Source organism: Curcuma longa, chromosome 4 (assembly GCF_044706935.1).
Source record: "Curcuma longa cultivar G26 ecotype Majalengka, Jawa Barat chromosome 4, ITB_CL_G26_1.1, whole genome shotgun sequence".
NCBI lineage: Eukaryota > Viridiplantae > Streptophyta > Magnoliopsida > Zingiberales > Zingiberaceae > Curcuma > Curcuma longa.
Window position 1 is genome coordinate 9037568 of NC_133864.1, and position 20441 is coordinate 9058008.

A 20441-nucleotide genomic window follows, 5' to 3' on the forward strand; every position below is an offset into this window, starting at 1 on the left:
TGGGACAATATTGGTTGACACAATTTAGTAGTGAGTGTGTTTGATCAACTAATAATCTAAGTTTGGTGAACTTTCTCAAAAAGTTATGTCCAAGTGATCCAAATCTTTTCAAAGTTATAAGACACCTTAGTGTTGACTTTAATCAAACTCTGCAGCAAAAGATGAAATCCGCTACCTCAACAGTCTCACAAGGTCGGTTTCACGATTATTTGTGAGGAGATAAATCAAGAAGTTATAGTTAATTATTATGGAGGAGAATATTATTTCAGTTTCGTTAAGATTCGATCCTTGTCTATTACAATAAATCTGTTCTACAGTAATCAAACTCAAACTATCGATCTACAATATCCTAAGCATATATATGTAGGTAGTTCCTTAAAGAATTTTGTGTGATATATGAAATACTATATAATAATAATAATAATAATAATAATAATAAAAAAGCCCATTTGTGAATTAACTCTGGTTTTAAAATTCTTTGTCGTAAACCTCTTCTGCGCCAAAATTCTTTGTCGTACTCCTCTCCCGTCCTCGCCTTATCCGTGGGTTTCACCAAGCTCGGCCTCGCTGTGGCCGCAAGAGCAGGCAGAGAGAGAGAGAGAGAGAGAGAGAGAGGAGAGGGAGTGGTGGTATTTTGATCCAATTCGAGAACTATGGCTACCATTTCCCCGCTTCTCCATCTTCCAGTGGCCAAGCTCGACGATATCCACCTCTTACGGAAGAGTCTCATCCCTAGGCCTCACCCCGGAGCCGCTCTATTCGGCTGCAGCTCCGGCCGACGAGCTCCCTGGATCTTCCCCGTACGGCACCGGTTTCGCCCGCGGGCGGCAGCCTTGGGAGGTCTGCTGGGCGGCATCTTCAAGGGGACCGACACTGGCGAGGGCACCAGGCAGCGGTTTACCGATTCCGTTGCTGCGATCAACCGGTTGGAGCCGGAGGTGTCGCGTCTCTCTGACTCGGAGCTGAGGGAGAGGACGTCGGTCTTGAAAGAGCGTGCTCGGAATGGCGAGCTGCTCGATTCTCTTCTACCTGTAAGGCGCATTTTACAATCAATTTTAGAGTGTTTCTATTTGTAATTCTTCAATCTTTCGTATTTGGTCATTTTGGCTTTACTTTGTCAGAAACTAAGTCTGATTTCTTTTTTCCATGCCGCCTTTGATGAATGAATTGCATAAAATTAGAGTTTTATTAGTAAAAGGTGGAATTATATAGATTTCTTTTTCTATTTATTTGATGAATGAGGTACACAAAATTCAAGTTGAATTTAGTATGAGTATGTATAAACCATAATAAAAATTAGACAACTCATTTGTTGATGCCTTGTACAAAAACTGTCCCTCTTAGATTCATCCATCTCTCCACACTGATTGAGAAAACAATGAAAATCTAACCTTTGGCACTCCCCAAACACCCAAAACAATCATCGAGAAGGGAAAAAAAATCTTCTTATCTACTGGCAATATGACATTCCACAATATCCACGAGCACTTCATGCCATTTTCTAGGCTCTGAAACATTTCCAAGGTGAATAATCCTGCAATCCTCTCGAAATTCAGTTGAAATCAACCTTTTCCTGCTTTATTCCTGCATCAAATAAATGTAAACTAGGCTTTCTAATTCTAGGCCTTCTGGGTAACTATTGGGTCGGCTAGGCTACTGTCACTGCAGTAAACATTTATCATTCCCTTTTTCCTAACTTATATATATATATATATATATATATATATATATATATATATATATATATATATATATATATATATATATTTTATTTCTCTCAAAGTATAATTCATATACAAGTTTATGTGGAGTCATGTCTTGAAATTTCCATGCTGTTATTTTCTTCTCAAATATTAGTTTGGTAACTGCCAATTTTAGCTTATTAATGTGAAGAAAAGGGAGCACGCCTTTATTAGACATGTATAAATGAATCTTTACTATGGGACATAACCCTTTGACATAATTAATGTCTATAAAAATTAATTATGGGAATTAAATGTCTACAAAAATTCATTTTAATAGTTTTATCACTTATGTTTTAAATTGTTGGCAGGAAGCATTTGCCATAGTAAGAGAGGCATCCATGAGAGTCTTGGGCCTGCGGCCTTTCGATGTACAGTTAATAGGTATGCCACCTTTTTCTGTAATTTTTTTTTTAGTTTTAGTTAGAAGTATATTTTTATGTGAAGTTTGTCAGACTTCTCTTTGATGCTGTCAGTGTATGCTTGTGGATAATTGGTGCATGCCTGAGCAAATTTTTGAATGCACCATTGAAGATTGTGTCACTTCTCGTGAAATTATTTTCCTCATGGATTGACACACAAACACTTATGTCTTCAAGGGAATGCAAAATGTTGAAAAATCAAAGAATTTTTTTCATATCGGTAGCAACTTAAGTTTGTTGAATACTTCACAACCTTAGATGTGAAAAATGCTAACCTAACAATAAAATGCTGGTGGAAGTCTCTTGAATCAAGAAAACTCTCTTTATTTGAATAAAAGAATCTGTTTTCTTGAGCATCAATTTAGACAAATATTTGGATCTTCTTTAACATAATTTTGAACCCTCATATTGTATGCCTAAGAGCAGTTTTTAGATAATTTTTCAAGTGTTTGTTCCTTCATTGGGAGAGTTTTCATCCTCATCCTGTGTGCTCTTTAGCTGAAAAAAGAAATCTTCATTACTAAACTATGATTTTATTTCAACTACCCATCTGATTTTGACCTGGAGGGAGTGCTCTCTCATTCTTTTTCATATAGAGATAGCTATCTTTCTTCAAGTCAATGTGATATTGGTTTTGAGAATGATGGGAACAATTCTGTTAAATGAAAACCTACATTCAGATTGACATCAGAATCTTGATAAAGCTTAATGAGCAAAGCAGATGGAGTGATCTTGTGTATATATATATATATTCATGAAGCAACACAACAATTCCCTGAGGGTCATTCTCAATTGAATGATCTTGAAGAGCTTTTGTACTAAACTTAACCCTGTTTTCTTTTTCTTTTTGTTTTAATGAAGGGTTAAATGAACCATGGATATCTGACTGAATCTCAAGATTCAGCAGAAGTTAAATGTGCCTTTCCTCTCTTGAATGCTATATCAGGCAAATCTTTCCTATGCATTTACTTTTTTTAAAAAAAATTGTTTTACTTAGAACATGATCTATTTTCACCCTAATGCAGGATTACCCTTCCATATTTTTTATAACCTACCTGATGCCTTCTAATCTTCTCATTAATGGTGATTGTAGATACAATGTGCATTTCTTGATTATCGATTTAACAAACTCTTCTCGGGGACTCCGTATTGGTGGGAGCTTTGTGCACCGGTTGCCTTATTTTTTTATTTAATAAGTTGATATTTTTTTTCAACATTTTCTACCATGCAAGAGTTAAATTTAGTTTCAAGGTGTTGGTCACTCCAATGAGGAGGAGGAGGAAAAAAAGAAGAGTAGGAGGAAGTTTACTTATTAAGATGAGGCAGAAATTTGCTGTGGAAACTTTCCTATGGTACGTAAGGTAAATCTCCTAGGTAGGAATTTTCTCATGAGTTGGGCTCAAGTGGCTATGAAACATATCCTGCTTGGGTGGCAGACGCCTTGCAATGAAGGTTGAGCTCGGAGCTTGTTTGCAGTGAAGAATGTGCTCATAACTTGCTTGTAGATGAAAGATGAGCTTGTAATGAAAGATCTGCTATCATGCAAGGATTCATAGCTTCTCATGTACCAATTGAGGGGAAAAATATTTTTTTTGCTTTTGTCAGCAGATACGGAATGAAATTTAAAACATGGTTATCATCTTATCTAAGGTTCAGAAGCTCAAGCTGTGTAGGAGTTTTAGTTTTTAAACCAGAATGGTATAGTTTTAGTATCGCGTTGGTGTTTTGACGTATGATGTTGGTAGCGAATTGAAGGTAGGAGTAGGAAGGAGATAAAAATAAGAATAAGAAGAGAAGAGAACTATATATCTAAGAGCAAACTTAAAATGACATTTAATGTGTTGTCCTATCTTGAATGGTACAAATTCAACACTTTGTTGTGTGGACATAAATTACAAAAAAAATTAACAATCATTACATAATTCCAACTAAACTTGTTGTAGCGTGTTAAGGGGTATCAAGTTTCATCATGATAATACTGATTGGCATAATCGACACAACTCATATAGTAGAGATAACTTGTGCCAATTAGTGTTGAGGTTTAGTAATTTAGTGGAATGGTAATATTTGACCATACCACACATAGTATGAGATTTCAAATTATGATCTTATCTAAAATTATCTCCATAACTTATAACCCAATACTTCATGATCTTAATTCTCTTTCCCCAAGAATAAAAGTATAAGTTGCACAACTATTTTATACTAGTTCTTGAATAAAAGTATAAGTTGTACAACTATTTTATACTAGTTCTTTGCCCATTTTTCATTTATAGGTGGCATGGTTCTTCACAATGGTGAAATTGCAGAAATGAGGACAGGAGAAGGAAAAACACTAGTGGCTATACTACCAGCATATCTGAATGCATTAAGTGGGAAGGGAGTACACGTTGTTACTGTGAATGACTACCTTGCAAGACGTGATTGTGAATGGGTTGGTCAAGTTCCACGCTTCCTAGGCTTGCAGGTTGGCCTGATCCAACGTACGTTACATTCTCATTGTGGATGGATGGTCATGGTTTGATCTAATTTTCTTTCTCCATCTTAATTCCTTGATATTGAAATGTGTAGGTACTTGTTCCTCATTTCTTTTTCTTTTAAAGCAAAGGCTAAATTATTAGTATGCATTTTTATGACATTTATTTGTTGCTTTGATTTTTTATTTACAGTCCAGATGTGTGATATTTAGATTTAACTTACATTATTTTTTGAAACTAGCACAAGTCAACTTTGATTGGTCGTGTCTTTCTTTTTGATTAGGATGATTAATAATGTCACATAACCTGCTTTTTTTGTAATATCGTAGAACCAACATCAATTCTTAATTAAAATTAGTATTATGTTGAGAAACTGTACCTTGAAACATGTATAATTCTTGCATTGGAGGATTAATGTCTGAATCATCATATGGAATTTCATATCTAGTATTATGTTGAGAAAACTGTACTTTGAAACATGTATAATTCTTGCATTGGAGGATTGATTAGGGTTGTAAATGAACCGGACACTCGTGAACAAAGTTGGTGTTTGGTTCAATAAAACTCGTTTATTAAAAAGAATATACAAAACAAACAAGCTTCAACACTAGTAAGCTTGGTTCGTTTCATGATCAAAGTTCCTGAACAATTTTTGAATAAATTTATTTATTAACTTGTGTAAAATTTAATTATAAATTTATTTCTTAATTTTTTATTCACATACATAAAAGATGTAGTAATTTATAATCTTAAATTATTTATAATATGTTAAGAATAAGAAAACAATATAAGTTCCATGTATTAGATAAATGTTTAACCTAATTTATAAGGACAACAACACTATTAGTTGAGCTCGATAACTTGAGCTTGGTTGGAGCTCGATAAAATTCTTATTAAACAAGCTTGAACAAGCTCGATAAGTAAAGAAACAAACTTGAACATGGCTAAGCTTGGCTCGACTTGTTTACACCCCTAGTATTAATGGCTGAATCATCCTATAAAATTTCACATCATGTTGCTTGACACTGCAAATTTTTTTTCTTTCAATAAATTATTAAAACATGATGCTTGTCAACATAGGTAATCTCTCATATCATTCCTACCACCCATGCCAAGGAGTACCAATGTACCATGCCCGCTGACTTGTCATGCATGGGAATCTTGATGAACTCCATTAATGATATCTCAACTAATGTTTGTTAGTTGAGTTGATGCATCGAATCCTACTGAAATGACTTCCACTAGTGGCATCTCTACTATGATTTTTAGTTGAAATGTTTGTTATATTGTAACTTAGATTAAGGAGTAAAACTAAGCTAAATTCGTCTCGACGTATTTCAATGCTTGTTGAAGCATGCCGAGTATTGACATTGGGATGACAATTAGAGCTAGTGGGTTATGAATAAGGTCATGTCTGATTCAACCATGACCCATTTAATTCTAACATGTTTAATATATAGGTGAAAATCTATAATTCACATATCATCCATTTATAAAGGGGTTGAATAGCTAATGACCAATTTAACGACTTATATGGTGTCATATAGGCCACAACCTACATAATTAAATGAGTCATAAATAAGTTGAATGACACGAACTGTTTAATAAATTTAAATTAACATTAAATATAAACAACATATTAATTATTTTTAATTCTACAAAAACTTAAAATATATAATTATATAAAAACTTAATATACATTACCTATGATTATATGTTATAATATATATGTTGTTATTATATTGTATCTTTATAACTTATTTATTAGATTGTACATTTATAACTTATATAGTTTACTACTAAATAACTAACTTAATATCTATATTTATAAATGGATCCTGAGCCATTTATTTAAGGGTCATAAATAGGTCAACCCATTTAAAATCATAACTTGCTTACCTCTAACCTTCTAACTCTAATCCACAAAATTGCTGAACAAGTTGCGCCAACTTTGTCACTCTTAATCGACGCATTATGGTATAATAATAATAAAAAAATTGAATATTTAATTGCTATAATATTATTTTTGAAAGTAAAAAGAGGCTATAAAGAGACTAAAGGAGTTAAGTCGCATGGGTTCATCTTAGCACACTTTGGAAAATGCAGAAATGCATTGAATGCTAATGCAGGATGGTACAGTAAAATTTTAATTTATTGATTATCTAGTTGCTATAATGTTATTTATAGAGGTAAATAAATTAAGTAGAGAATTAAAGGAACAAAGTGAATTCATATCAGCATGCTTCGATGTTTTAGAAGTCTTGGCATGTCATGATATTAAAATTGTACCATTATAGCTAGGGACCAAAGCCTATCCTGGAATATTACTCTATGTTCTTTCCTGCATCCATCCTGCTTGTTCTTTTGTATTTTTCCTTCTTTAACCTTTTCATTTCTCACTTCTTCAAGCGTGTAGGAGGTTTGACTCCTCACACTTCTCTTACAATATTGTGTTTTCTTGTTTTTCTTACATTCTTTGTATTATTGCCCTATCTTCAGAGAATATGACAAGTGAGCAAAGAAGAGAAAACTACTTATGTGACATAACTTATGTCACAAACAGTGAGCTTGGATTTGATTATCTAAGGGACAATCTTGCAATGGTCAGTTTTCTTTTCTTATATATTACTGATTGATTTATTATTGAGTTAATTATTGGCTTATTATAGTTTTTCATTTGGTTAATTTGTCTTTACTAATGAAAAATTTGACATCTTAATCTCAGACAGTTGATGAGCTTGTCTTAAGGGACTTCAATTATTGTGTGATCGATGAAGTTGATTCTATTCTCATTGATGAAGCAAGGACTCCTTTGATCATCTCTGGCCTTGCTGAAAAGCCAAGTGATCGATACTATAAAGCTGCAAAAATTGCAGCTGCTTTTGCAAGAGATATTCATTATACTGTAAGGAAAGATCCAGATCAACTGTGAAATTTGATATATCCATTATTCTAATGTTCCTTTTATCTTTTCAATATATTGACGTTGGATGATTTATAAACTAAAACTTTGTTAATAAGACTTATTCACTTTAGGTTGATGAAAAACAAAAAACCATTTTACTAACTGAACAAGGCTATGAGGATGCTGAAGAAATTTTGGACATAAAGGATCTTTATGATCCGCGTGAACAATGGGCTTCATATGTTCTTAATGCAATTAAAGCGAAGGAACTCTTCCTTAGAGATGTCAATTACATTGTTCGTGGGAAGGAAGTTCTTATTGTGGATGAGTTCACCGGTCGAGTAATGCAAGTGAGTATACTCTTGTGTGTTGCATGCTTTGCAGACTGTTTATATCTTTTGTGCTAAAATTATACATTAGAACTGAAACACATGAATTGTGAACACTTTTCTTTATGGATATTTTCTCAATCTGTGGGCATGCTTGGTTTTCCTACATTGTTCTTTTTTCTGACTATAAGAATCTTGTGTGCAAGAGCTAGACTTGGATAATGACATAACAGCCAAAAGTTGGATTCAAAAGCAAGAAAGTGATGATTTAGATTTTAGATCATTGGCATCAAATTGAGGCTCCATTTGGTGACTTAAAGAAGTTTTCAAAATATCTATTCTTTGTTTAGTAGGCTTAAATTGCCTTAGTCAATATAAAAGAACTTGTATACTTGACATTGTACTCTCATGTGGGTACGTGGGCAGATGGACTGGAATAGATTGCCATCATAGTGTAAATTAGCCTAAACTAAACCCAGTATTTAATTGATATTCTTAAGTCTTAACATCTGTCCTCACATGTGAGTACATGGATAGGATGCAGCTGGGCCTAACATGCATACTTAGCTTATGTATGGATATTTTTGGTGTAGGCATAATGGATTCACCTTGGCCTATCATGTGGATTGTCTTAGTTTAGCTAGATATCTACTTTTTTGGTTACTGATAGTAGCAGAATTCAAATATGGGGATCTTACCCTACCTTTCATAAAGATTATTAAGCCCATAAGTATTTCTATTTAAAGAGAGACATCTGGACTAATTTCTATTTAGTCCCCCACATGTGCTACTATGAACCTATACACTTCATATTTGATATTTCTTTTTGCATATTTTTGGTAGGGTAGACGTTGGAGTGATGGTCTACATCAAGCAGTTGAGGCAAAAGAAGGTTTACCAATCCAGAATGAAACTGTTACACTTGCATCAATTAGCTATCAGAACTTCTTTCTTCAGGTAATCTTTTGCAACTACATGTTCCTCAAGTAGCTAACTAGCTGGACTTTTACTTTTCAAATATGGTAAAATTAGTTTGTGTAATTGTCAGTTCCCCAAACTTTGTGGCATGACTGGAACTGCTGCTACAGAGAGTGCAGAGTTTGAGAGCATATATAAGCTGAAGGTTTCAATTGTTCCAACAAACAAGACTATGATAAGAAAGGTACTAAGTCACTAATGCTTCTCATTATTTGCAGGTGATTGCATGATATTATTAATTTGTTATTACCCTTTGAAGTTATCTATAGTTGTTATTCAAATTTTCTAGCACAGTATATTTATGCCTTAATCCTTGCATTTGAGGTGTTGCTTTATAATTTTTGTGATGTCTTTCACTTAATAGGTAGAATATCTCCTTTTCTGTATTTTTTATGCAACATGATAAAAACATAGGTGTGTTGGTTTTGTATATGGAGCGGACTTGCCCTAACTAACCTCTTCTTGACTTGAGGGTTGACCTTACTAAAAAGTATTATCACATTTGAGATTAATGTAGCATTTGATAGTATCTTTTCATATCAACAATGTAGCATTTTGGGAAGCAAGAAAACCTTTAGGGTGAGGATTAAGGTGTTGAGCTATGCTGGTCTACGTGGGTGGAATTTATCATTTTGCTTGCTAATTGATATGACAATGCTTTGACGCTAACACGTATGTTTGCAGCAGAAATAGAGGGAGAGTGAACCCACTTAATCCTATTACCATGTCTATTTGATGACCTAACCTTAAATTGACTTCCACTGAATCCTAAAAATTTGAAGTAATGGTTTAGTTTACCTTGATTAATTATCTAAAAATTTTTTAAAAATAATTTAAAGTAGACAATTTTAAATAGGATAAAATTTAATTTATAATATTATGATTTTTTTTTTTTTACTTTTGTGATGTCGGGACAAATCGAGAGAAATCATGTGAGCAAATGATATAAAAACTTAGGTTTGATGAGATTGTGTCAGCTTCTCCTCTTCCTTTTTGTGTGTTCTCTCAGCTTTGATTTGTATGTTAAGGAACAACTGAGTTTGAAACAACACTTTGTTTAAATGAATTTATTTAATTAAGTTAGAAAATAATTTAATTATTTTCACTTTTTAATTTATTTTATTATATCATTGAAAATACTTGACACTTCTTTTGGTACTAGTAAGGTGATATGTTGTGTACTTCACTAATCTTATTTAGTTATTTAATAAATTTTAATTCAAGCGAATGTCATATTAAATATTTTTTAGAAAGAGACATATATTTATTTGTTTTTATCTAACAATCTCAAATTGTCCATTGCTTGAAAATTTGCATAAAGAAAATATAAAATCATTTTTTTTAAAACACAACAACAACAACCAAGCAGGAACAGAGACATTTGGATCTCCTCCTATTAAAAAATAAAAATACATGTAAACACTCATTCATACAAGCATATTATATATATAGATAGATAATATACACATTATATCAATAAGTCAAAGCTATCAACCTTCACTATACAATAGGAAATCTAATTTTATTTATATTGTTAAACCAAATTTGGATGGCACTTTTATATATTCTCAAAATCTAAATATTACATTAATCGATGAATAATTTGAAACTGAAACATCCAAATAAATGTAATATAAGCAGTGCCCGTAATTATTAAAACACTATCAAAATAGTGTACTTTTGATGTTGAAGCAGAAGACCGATCTTCATGATTATTGTCGATATAAGCTTTTGGATTTGATGCCATTGCAATAAAACTTTAAGTGATTAAGACTATTTCATTATGTGCAATAATAATAAAAATATAAATTTTGAATTTCTATCTTATTGATGGCTTTTGCAAAAGATTCAATGGGTACCAAATATTCCATGAGTTAATATTGAAACATGAAATCAAAATATAAACTCAATATTGTGCATCTATAATAATGAAATATTATTTTTAAAAAAATTAATATACACATTAAAAAAAAGTGTTGAAATAGTATTAACACGACACAGTACAGTATCAAAACCATATGACTCCGATTAGAGATGGAAACTCTGACATGGGCAAATTTTTAAACCTTGCTTCAGGGTATGACAAATTTTAAGTTCAAATCCTTTACAACACATTATAAGTAGAAGATGATAGTTGATCGAGAATATTAAGTCACATAAAATGTTAAGCAAAATATATACACATAACTTTAGCTGTAGAATTTCTTTTAATGGTGGCATATGTAGTTTGTGTTTTAATTTGGGAGGTAATTTTTATAAGAATTTGAGATAGAAATTATGCATAGACTTACCATCCAAAATCAGAGACTTTGATATGTCTTAAAGGAAAAACATAATGGCGTTTTCTGTCTTAGCATATTTTAAGATATACCAAATCATATTAGGATTTGGTTAATTAAGTTATCTAGAGAAGATTAGTTCTAGACTGAATAAGACAAGTCAACCCTTGTTTCTCAACCAAACTGGTTTTAGATTATGATCCATGGAACTTTTGCATTCCTGTAGATATATTCTGATGTTACTGAAACATGAAATCTATCATTTTATCTATTCAGGATGAATCAGATGTTGTCTTTAGGGCTACTACAGGAAAATGGCGTGCTGTTGTGATTGAGATATCCCGGATGCACAAGACTGGTTGCCCTGTGCTTGTTGGTACAACTAGCGTGGAGCAAAGTGATGCATTATCAGGGCAGTTGCGTGAAACAGACATTCCTCATGAGGTGAGCTAGTAGATGCACTCATTATTGTCTGATGTTTATTTCCATTTAACATTTTGAAACTTTTGGGTTTAAGCTTATAGTCAAAGCTATAAACATTGCTTATGCAATAATATACAGTTTTCATGCAACAACTGAATCATCTACCTTTATATGTCTATTTTTGTAGAAGTCTATGATACTTTTCCAATGCACAAGGATACAAGGTTCATATCACACAGAATTGTCATTTAATTATAATCTGACTATAGAAGAAGAAATGTATATTTACTAAAAATATGTCAGATGACCTTAGTGTTTGCTGTCTGGATCTTGTTTATCATTACCAAATGCTTCAGTTTATTTTTCTAAGAGTATTGAAATGGAACTAAAGCTCAGATTGGGAAACATAAATATGATTAGTAATCATTATGCCCGATTAAATACAAGCTAACAGTACGGCACAAGGTTACATGCCAAGTTGGATGACAGCAGACTATTCTGGAGGTCAAATGATGTTATGGAATTGTGCTTATAATTTTACAGTCATTTGAGTAACATGAATTTGGCACTCAAATAATTCCTCTACAAATTACATTCTGGCTGACACAGAATAGGGACTTGCATATGTTTGTTTGCCACAAAATGTATTTAATCAAGTGGGCAGGGACTAGAAAAGAAACTTGTCAAGCACTTCTATACATAGTGTTCAAGAGCTTTCCTCCCCATATTTTTTTTCTTTAATTAAAGGCAACCCCTAAACCCTAAAATCAAATTCCTATCTTTTGTTTGAGCAATTTACTCCCAAAAGGCCTTTGTTTGCAAAATTACTTCTACAAATTTTCAAGAAAATCTGCAAATTGCACCTTATACATGCTCATCTAACCCAAAGATAACTGGTTGCGATTGTATGTTCATAACATTGAGTACTAAACAATGTTAGGTTTGGGGCACCCTCTTGACATTTATCTCTAATTTCAAGGTCCAATTGTGGAAAGATAAAGAAAATAGCACTCTGCAACTGTTAATATTTAGAACACAAACATTTCCAGTTTATTCACCCACAATGCATGAGTTTGCTTTACATCTCGCTCAGCATTTGAATTGTCTTCTTAAACTAGTCTTTATCGAAAGGTCCTGAATGCAAAGCCAGAGAATGTTGAGAGGGAAGCAGAAATAGTAGCACAGAGTGGGCGCCTTGGTGCTGTGACAATTGCCACTAATATGGCAGGTCGTGGAACTGACATCATACTAGGAGGTAATGCGGAATTTATGGCTAGGTTGAAGCTACGTGAAATGTTAATGCCAAGGTAAAATTAAAAATTCTCTGTTTCTCTGAAAAATAGTTGCTGTAGATGGTTAACTGCATGGTATAAAGCATTTTTTTTCCTGGAGTCTGTTTCACCTAGGCTATATTTTCATGTAGTTGTCATACATCAACTAATGCTTTCCTTTTGCTTTTTTATTCTTCATGGTGCTATCTTTTCTTTTCTTTCTATTATAGTATTTTCTCTTGTCAACATTTACTGGGTTTCCTATGTTTTGCATGTCCACAGTTCTTCTAAACATTGTTGACCAAAATCCAAAATAACATATTTTCATTCAGGTTATCTAGAACGACCAGCACTAGAATTACATTTCTATTGGTTCTGATTGATTTGTGGCAATTGAACAGTGTTGTCAAGCCAATCGAAGGAGTCTTTGTCTCTGTGAAGAAACTTCCACCAAAAAAGTCTTGGAAGGTAAATCTCTGCTTTGATCTGCTAGTGATAGATTTGATAAAATCTTACATCTTATCTTGGTTACACACATAGGTGAAGGAGAATTTGTTCCCTTGCGACCTAACTAAAGAGACAATATCACTGGTCAATGATGCAGTAGCATTAGCTGTTAAATCATGGGGTTTGAGAACATTGACTGAGCTTGAAGCAGAAGAGAGGCTCTCTTACTCATGTGAAAAGGTATATTGCATATGAACTCTGACAGATGACTGACTATCAACATTGAAATGATTGATTGCTGATTTAATTTCAGTCCGACTCAACTCAAATTTACTTGAGAAGTATTAATCTATCAATTTTGTCACGCCCCAGGTGGGTTTTCATGGCCATTGGTATAACATGGCTCCCTTGATGATTATCAGACAATCTCTTGATTACTTGCTAACTCAGAAACAACCAAACCACAAGTGTACAAATCACAAGAAATTCCTTTAATATTTTACATCCACATATACTAAACCATGTTATGAAAAGCTACTATGCAAAACTTAACTGCATAGAAATATTCAAGGTTTAGAATTTTGAGTCATGCTAAAGTTTCAGTTTATGACTAGAGGTTAACTGCATTGAATTAATATATTTTAAGTTAATTCCACCTGTGCCGACATCTAATTCCATGGAAATGTGATGCTTAGGTTATTATATGATTGTAAGCATGTGCAAAAGAACATAACTATCAAAATTTATAACTCCATAAGCAAAATATGTCAAGAATTAAGGAAATCTCAAAAGACGTAAAAGCATGTGAAGTGTTCTTGGAGCAATCCTCCTAGTAAAATCTAACCTCAAGCTCACCAAAGATGTAAATACTCTTCTTATGGTTGTAGAGTGGCAAGAGAAGGGGTACCACTAAGGAAAATTGAGTAGGAAAGCAACACCCATTCAAACGAACATAGGTAAAGTATAATTGGAAAATAATAAACTAGATACATCAAAATTTGAATTGCAATTCACATCATGAATGTAGTTCACTTCATGAATGGATATTTTTGATACTTAGACTTTTTAATCCCTTCTATACCTATGTCAGATACCTACAATGCAAAGACATTGAGTGAGCATTTTATATTCTACCAAAGCTATTGTACCTTCTATTAACAACATACCAACACTAAATTAAAATAATTACCAATTTTATCACTTACTCAAAAATGACTACCGATCAAATGAAAATTGATTTTAAAGTTTGGATGAATTAGCATTACTGGGAGTGTACACAATCTTTATAATCATATAGTTCTTAAGGAATATGCTGGTGCATATAATTTGAATTGTAATGCAGTAGTAATGTAGTAGTATATAAGCTAATATCTTGTATATTTCATTATGATTCAATTGATTCTTTGCCCTTCAGTTATTATTTTAGAAGATTGATCCCGCTTGTCTTTTATCTCACATATATCTCTTACTGCAGCTTATTATCCTACAAACAAGTCTAATCACTTATAGAGATGTAACTTGCTCATGACAATTACAGGGACCCACAAGAGATGAAGTCATTGCAAAATTGAGAGATGCATTTATTAAGATTGTTCAAGAATACAAGGTTTATACTGATGAGGAAAGAAAGAAGGTATGTTAGGCCTAACTTACCCCAATGGTGAAATTTCAGTTCTACATAGATTTACTGGACTGATATACATACATCAATTCATTAGGTTGTAGCTGCTGGTGGTCTTCATGTGATAGGAACAGAGCGTCATGAATCCCGTAGAATTGATAATCAGGTATATGTAATCATGATACCTGTGAAACAGTTAGGTTCTTTATTACTCTCGACCTCAATACACATCTTCGGTTGTTTGTATACAGAGACATACTTGTTTAGTTATTGAGTGCAAAATGGCAATGGGTATATGTAAATGCATCGAGACTTCAACAAGGCTGGTTCATTGACAAGTCTTTTACCCTTCACCTGGATGTACATTATCCAAAATTTGTATTGACATTCTTTGTAACTGGCTGTAAATGATATCGATTTGTATTATATGCATGTGACTTCAATCAATCAACTTGGTAGAAACTTATTGCCATGTATGGCATTAGTCCATTCTCAATCCTGATATAGTTTGTCGGCTAGCTTTTGTGAATTTACCCGGTTACCTTATTTTCAAGTATCATAACATTCCTTTTGCAATGCGGGTGCAGTTTGTTGTCTAGTTTTTGCATGCTTATACCAAACTCATCGTGCTAGTTTTGATCCTCAAATCTAAACTTGATTTTATGAGCATGTTTTAATATTTGAATTTATAGTTTACTTGAACTGAGGTCATGGCCATGTCCAGTAATCACTGTTGATATTACAAGATGCAATTCCTTTATTTTTTTTAGTTTGACTGAATTTTTGTGCTTTTTCTCATATTAATTCAGTATCAGCTGCATAATAACATAAAAGATTTTCATTCATCATCTAGTTGAAGTAATTTATATTTATTGGAAATGGATCTTTTTTTTAATATAATTTCCTTTTCATCGTATCCCACAGCTTCGAGGTCGAAGTGGAAGACAAGGTGATCCAGGAAGTTCTCGATTTTTCCTGAGCCTTGAAGATAATCTGTTTCGGGTATTTGGTGGAGACAGGATACAGGTACTACCTTGTTCCTTGTATATATATCTTCCTAATCTCCAAATGTTTAGTTAGCGAAGTAGATTGTTGCTGTGTTCATGATTACAATAAAATCAATAGAGGCAACATGAAGGAGAGAAGTGATAAAAGGGACAAAATATCAACAATTTTAGATGAAGGATATGCGACCTCTCCTATACGATGTACTCACAAAAGGGTGTAGATCTCTGCAGCATTCATAGGCATAGAGAAGGTAGAATCTTTGTCCCTGGGCAAGCGACACAACTAAATATCATCTCTCCCCTTTTATCGTGCAATAAAACCATGAGAACCAATTACATCACTATGGATATTGGGAAGTTAATGAAGGGGAATGAGCCAGTCTCTACATATAGACAATCAATAACAACTACTTGATATTTTCTTAGATTGAGTCATAATATTGTATCATGGATGTAATATTATAAACAATAAAAAAATACAAGAATTTCATACAATTACACTTTTAGGTATGAGTGTTCAGTTGCCTTTAATGAAACTATGTTTCTCTTTCATCAACATAGGAAGGCAAGGCTGACTAATCATCAGATGACTAGTCCTCCCAATCATCATAAGACTCCCTTCTTCGTTTCCCTTTTGACATGGTGCCTATAATCTCCATCTCAAAGCTTGTCACTTATAACAATGACCCATGCATGAAGCCTTTATCTGGCAAATCAAAGTATCCATTAGAAAATGTGAAGTTAAGAGCTTGAGATTGCAAAAGGAGAATGGTCACAAGCCGAGCTACGTACCACCACTTTGAGTTGTTAACTTGATACTTGATGGTATCTTGCATCTCTTTATAAACCACCAGATGAAGGAAACCACATCCAAGTGAGAAAGTCAAATGTCAATCCCTGCCTTGGCCCTCAATGTGCAACACATAATGACTTGCTTACACCACCATCCCTCCCTACCAAAATTGATCTCCCCATGTACAATGACCTTGATGATCCTTCAGAACTTAGGCAGCTGAAGAAGAAATGCTGGTGGTTTGCATCCCTCCATGTGGATAATCAAGTCTAAGCATGGTTTGTGGAATGAGAGACCAATGAACAAGTTTGTATATGGATGAGCTTAAGGAAGCTTGCAATTTATGGCTCGACTTGGTTGGCCAATGTGGAAAAGTGACCTCTCAAAGCTTTTGACAAAGAGGAAGAGAAAAAATTTAAGTTGCTATTCACTATATCAAGTAAATGTTACCATATAAAAAGTGTAAAAATTTTACAATTGGATTGTAGAATACCTTGAAGATTGAGCTACAGGCACACTTCTGACGAGGGAATTAACTCATTCATGAGTGTCTTCTGCGTCTAGACTGTTCCTACAACCTATAAACTTTAGTGGCACCTCCAAATGGAAGACTCTACTTGCATTGCCTTAGTAACAACCACTTGCCAAACATCCTACTTGGGGTCACATAGTAGAAATAGGGCATCAAGTTCACAGACAACTCCCATTTTGTTAATGCCTATTCTTGCCCCACTGTGTCAATATATATGATAAAGATGACCAATATGAGATGCTAATAAACTGAGGTATCATCATTAGCATCACAAGGGCCAGTAACCTCACATCATGTGACTACAAGAGTCTACAATAGCCCACTGATCATAATGTTGATTGACTCAAGCAATGCACACAACTTAGCAGATGTTATCAAAAAGACATCATAAATAAACTTTTCACTTGCTAGTGAAAGGCTTGATCGACATGCTGCATATTGCGTCCTTGCCAAGGCATAGGGGAAATACATTTCCTGGGGCCTTGAGGGCAGTGCACTTGGCCAGAAAGGAATTGTGCTAGAGCTTCTGTGCAAGTCTGTAAGTTTTCCTACTCTGACTCAGATTTTCTTATCTATCTGACACATTTTCTTGTAGGGCCTAAATCTGTGTTATAAAAGTTGGAGAACTGTCGCATCTACTATGATGCTGTTGAAGAGCTAATAAGATTTCTCATCATGCGGCATAGACTTTGACAAACTTGCTGAACCATGGAAAATTTCTCTTATTTGATCTTGTTTGTCTGTGTTTCTTGCTACTGACAGCACATAAGAGGGTGTCCGACTCCTAACATGATTCATACACACTATAGCTAAGATAAAGAATATGAAGACACATTTCTAGAGGAATGGAAGACAATAAGCACGACTCAAAAAGTGGCTCCATAGATATGATTAGCCAACTTGTGTTTTACCCTTCCCTATGGTCCACAAAATGCAATTCCACATCAAACCAATAATGAAATTGTCTGGATCTGTCTATGAATTACATCCCTTGTCGTTCCTGTACTAGCAAATAAGGCACTTACCCTGCTAATCATGATAAATGCATTGCTTACATGTTTAAATATGCTAAGAAGGTGATATATTCACCGCAATAATGGGATACTAATGCATTTTTATGGTTGGTTGTCAGCTTGCTAGTTGAGACAATCTGGGACTACAATAGTATCCTTAAACTTATTGGATATATGTATTGTCATTTACCTTAATATATTTGAGTAAATAGTGATGATATGGAAGCTTTCTTAAGCATCATTTACATGGAAAGTGTAGGGCTTAATGCGAGCCTTTAGGGTTGAAGACCTACCAATTGAATCCAAAATGCTGACGAAGGCACTTGATGAGGCCCAACGGAAAGTTGAGAATTACTTCTTTGATATCAGGAAACAATTATTTGAGTATGATGAGGTGCTGAACAGCCAGAGAGATCGTGTTTATGCTGAACGGAGGAGGGCACTTGTATCCGATACCCTACAGTCACTCATTGTTGAATATGCTGAATTGACAATGGATGACATCTTAGAGGTAAATTTTATATCGAATCAAGGCACACCATTCTATTTGTTTTTTCTTTAGTTAGGCTTGATATATGCAGAATTATGATGTCATTTTGACAAGATGTATCATCTTAGGTATGAATTGTGATTATTGTGTTTGTTCTTATCATAGGCATTTTTAATGTGTAGGCAAATATTCCTCCTGAAACCCCAAAGGACAATTGGGATCTTGAGCAGCTGATTGCGAAAGTTCAACAGTAAGATATTCTACAAACTGTAGTTATAGATTTGTCAAGTGATGCCTTCATTGTATTTTTGCGAGCTTTTTCTTTGCTTGTGCCTGATTCTTACATTGTTTTATTGGCAGATACTGTTATCTTTTAAATGATATGACACCTGAGTTGGTGGTGAGTAAATGCTCAAACTATGAGGAGTTGCGGGAGTATCTCCGGTATCGAGGACGTGAAGCATACTTCCGAAAGATGGTTTGTGACTTAGATCCATTCTTAAATTGCATACATGATATTATTGTACTTAAGCTACAAATGGAGACAAGAAAAACTCTTTTTGAGGAATCTCATGTTTCTATTTTACCCAATTGGCTAAACCACCCGTACACTTCACTGATTAAATATTTCTACAAAAGTCTCACGGTGCTTACATAAACATTTTAGGATATAGTCGAGAAACAAGCACCCGGGTTGATGAAAGAAGCTGAGAGGTTCTTGATCTTAACCAACATTGACAGACTATGGAAAGAGCATCTCCAAGCTATCAAATTTGTCCAACAGGCTGTTGGCTTAAGGGGATATGCCCAACGAGATCCCCTCATTGAGTATAAACTTGAAGGATATAATCTCTTCCTAGAAATGATGGCACAAATCCGCAGAAATGTCATTTATTCTATCTACCAGGTTCTTAAACATTTTATTATGTTCGAGTCGACCGACTTAATAAGAAGCAAACCTTGAATTATATTATTCCTTGGTCTTTGTTGATTTATGCCCTATGTTTTTCACTTGCAGTTTCAGCCAATCTTGAAGAAGAGTGAGCAAGTAGGTGATAGTTCAAAGAGGAAAGACTCGAAAAGGAAAGGGGCTGATGACACCAACCCCATCGGTGCTGCTCAGCCCACTGCATAAATTGTCAAGTCAAAAGATATTGGGGATATCTATATCAAGATCTAGTCAATAGTGGAAGAGTTTTTTTTTCTTTATTTTTTCCCTTTGTATTGTTTCATAAATTATCCACGGTTAGAGTACTTAATGAACAATAGAATATCAGTAAAAAAAATGCAAATGCCTCTTCTATGTAAAGCCTGGAATTGAAGATTCTACCTACCACTCTCTGAAAGCATTCCTGAATTCATGGTTGATTTTAAGTTTCTATAGCAACTTAGGAATTCTTGAAAGATTTTATTAGAGACTTTTCCTTACATGCTTACATTTGATTTATATGATTAGTCATTTCTTTTGCTTCGCCTCAGTGGTTGGATCAAAATCACAATGATTGAAAATGAACTCCTTGGTGATGAGTGTGATTAGTGGTTCAATAATGTTTCATTAAAAAGTACTTAGGTTGAGATGAGAGTTGAACTCTCCTTTAAGATGATATTGCACTTCTAAATGGTTGTGATTTATCGTTAATGTAAAACAACCTTTGTCAAAGAATGGCACTTTAAATTTCATGAGTTGGTGAACTATTAATGCCTTGAAACTC

General features: G+C 33.9%; 1 protein-coding gene across 2 annotated transcripts; it reads left to right on the forward strand.

Annotated features, from left to right (window-relative positions):
- The first annotated feature begins 623 nt into the window (after window positions 1-623).
- Window positions 624-20116, forward strand: LOC141827689 (protein translocase subunit SECA1, chloroplastic). Of its 2 annotated transcripts, none has more exons than XM_074714999.1 (20): window positions 624-1031; window positions 2054-2126; window positions 4441-4647; window positions 7141-7244; window positions 7367-7546; window positions 7678-7896; window positions 8719-8832; window positions 8924-9037; window positions 11409-11576; window positions 12687-12862; window positions 13228-13294; window positions 13367-13513; window positions 14811-14906; window positions 14992-15060; window positions 15819-15920; window positions 18499-18750; window positions 18912-18979; window positions 19090-19207; window positions 19397-19636; window positions 19748-20116. In XM_074714999.1, exons 1-20 carry the CDS (start codon window positions 654-656, stop codon window positions 19862-19864), a joined length of 3009 nt encoding a protein of 1002 aa, XP_074571100.1. In that variant the 5' UTR covers window positions 624-653; the 3' UTR covers window positions 19865-20116. The 2 variants fall into 2 exon arrangements, with proteins under 2 accessions (XP_074571100.1, XP_074571101.1); XM_074715000.1 differs by having other exon boundaries at window positions 4474-4647.
- The last annotated feature ends 325 nt before the right edge of the window (window positions 20117-20441 follow it).

Bases quoted from the DNA above. Each gene is read 5' to 3' on its own strand.
- LOC141827689 (XM_074714999.1), top strand. From the start codon at position 654: ATGGCTACCATTTCCCCGCTTCTCCATCTTCCAGTGGCCAAGCTCGAC. The intron at 2,127-4,440 runs GTATGCCACCTT...TTTCATTTATAG, and splicing joins TTTCGATGTACAGTTAATAG to GTGGCATGGTTCTTCACAAT. The intron at 15,061-15,818 runs GTATATGTAATC...CGTATCCCACAG, and splicing joins CCCGTAGAATTGATAATCAG to CTTCGAGGTCGAAGTGGAAG.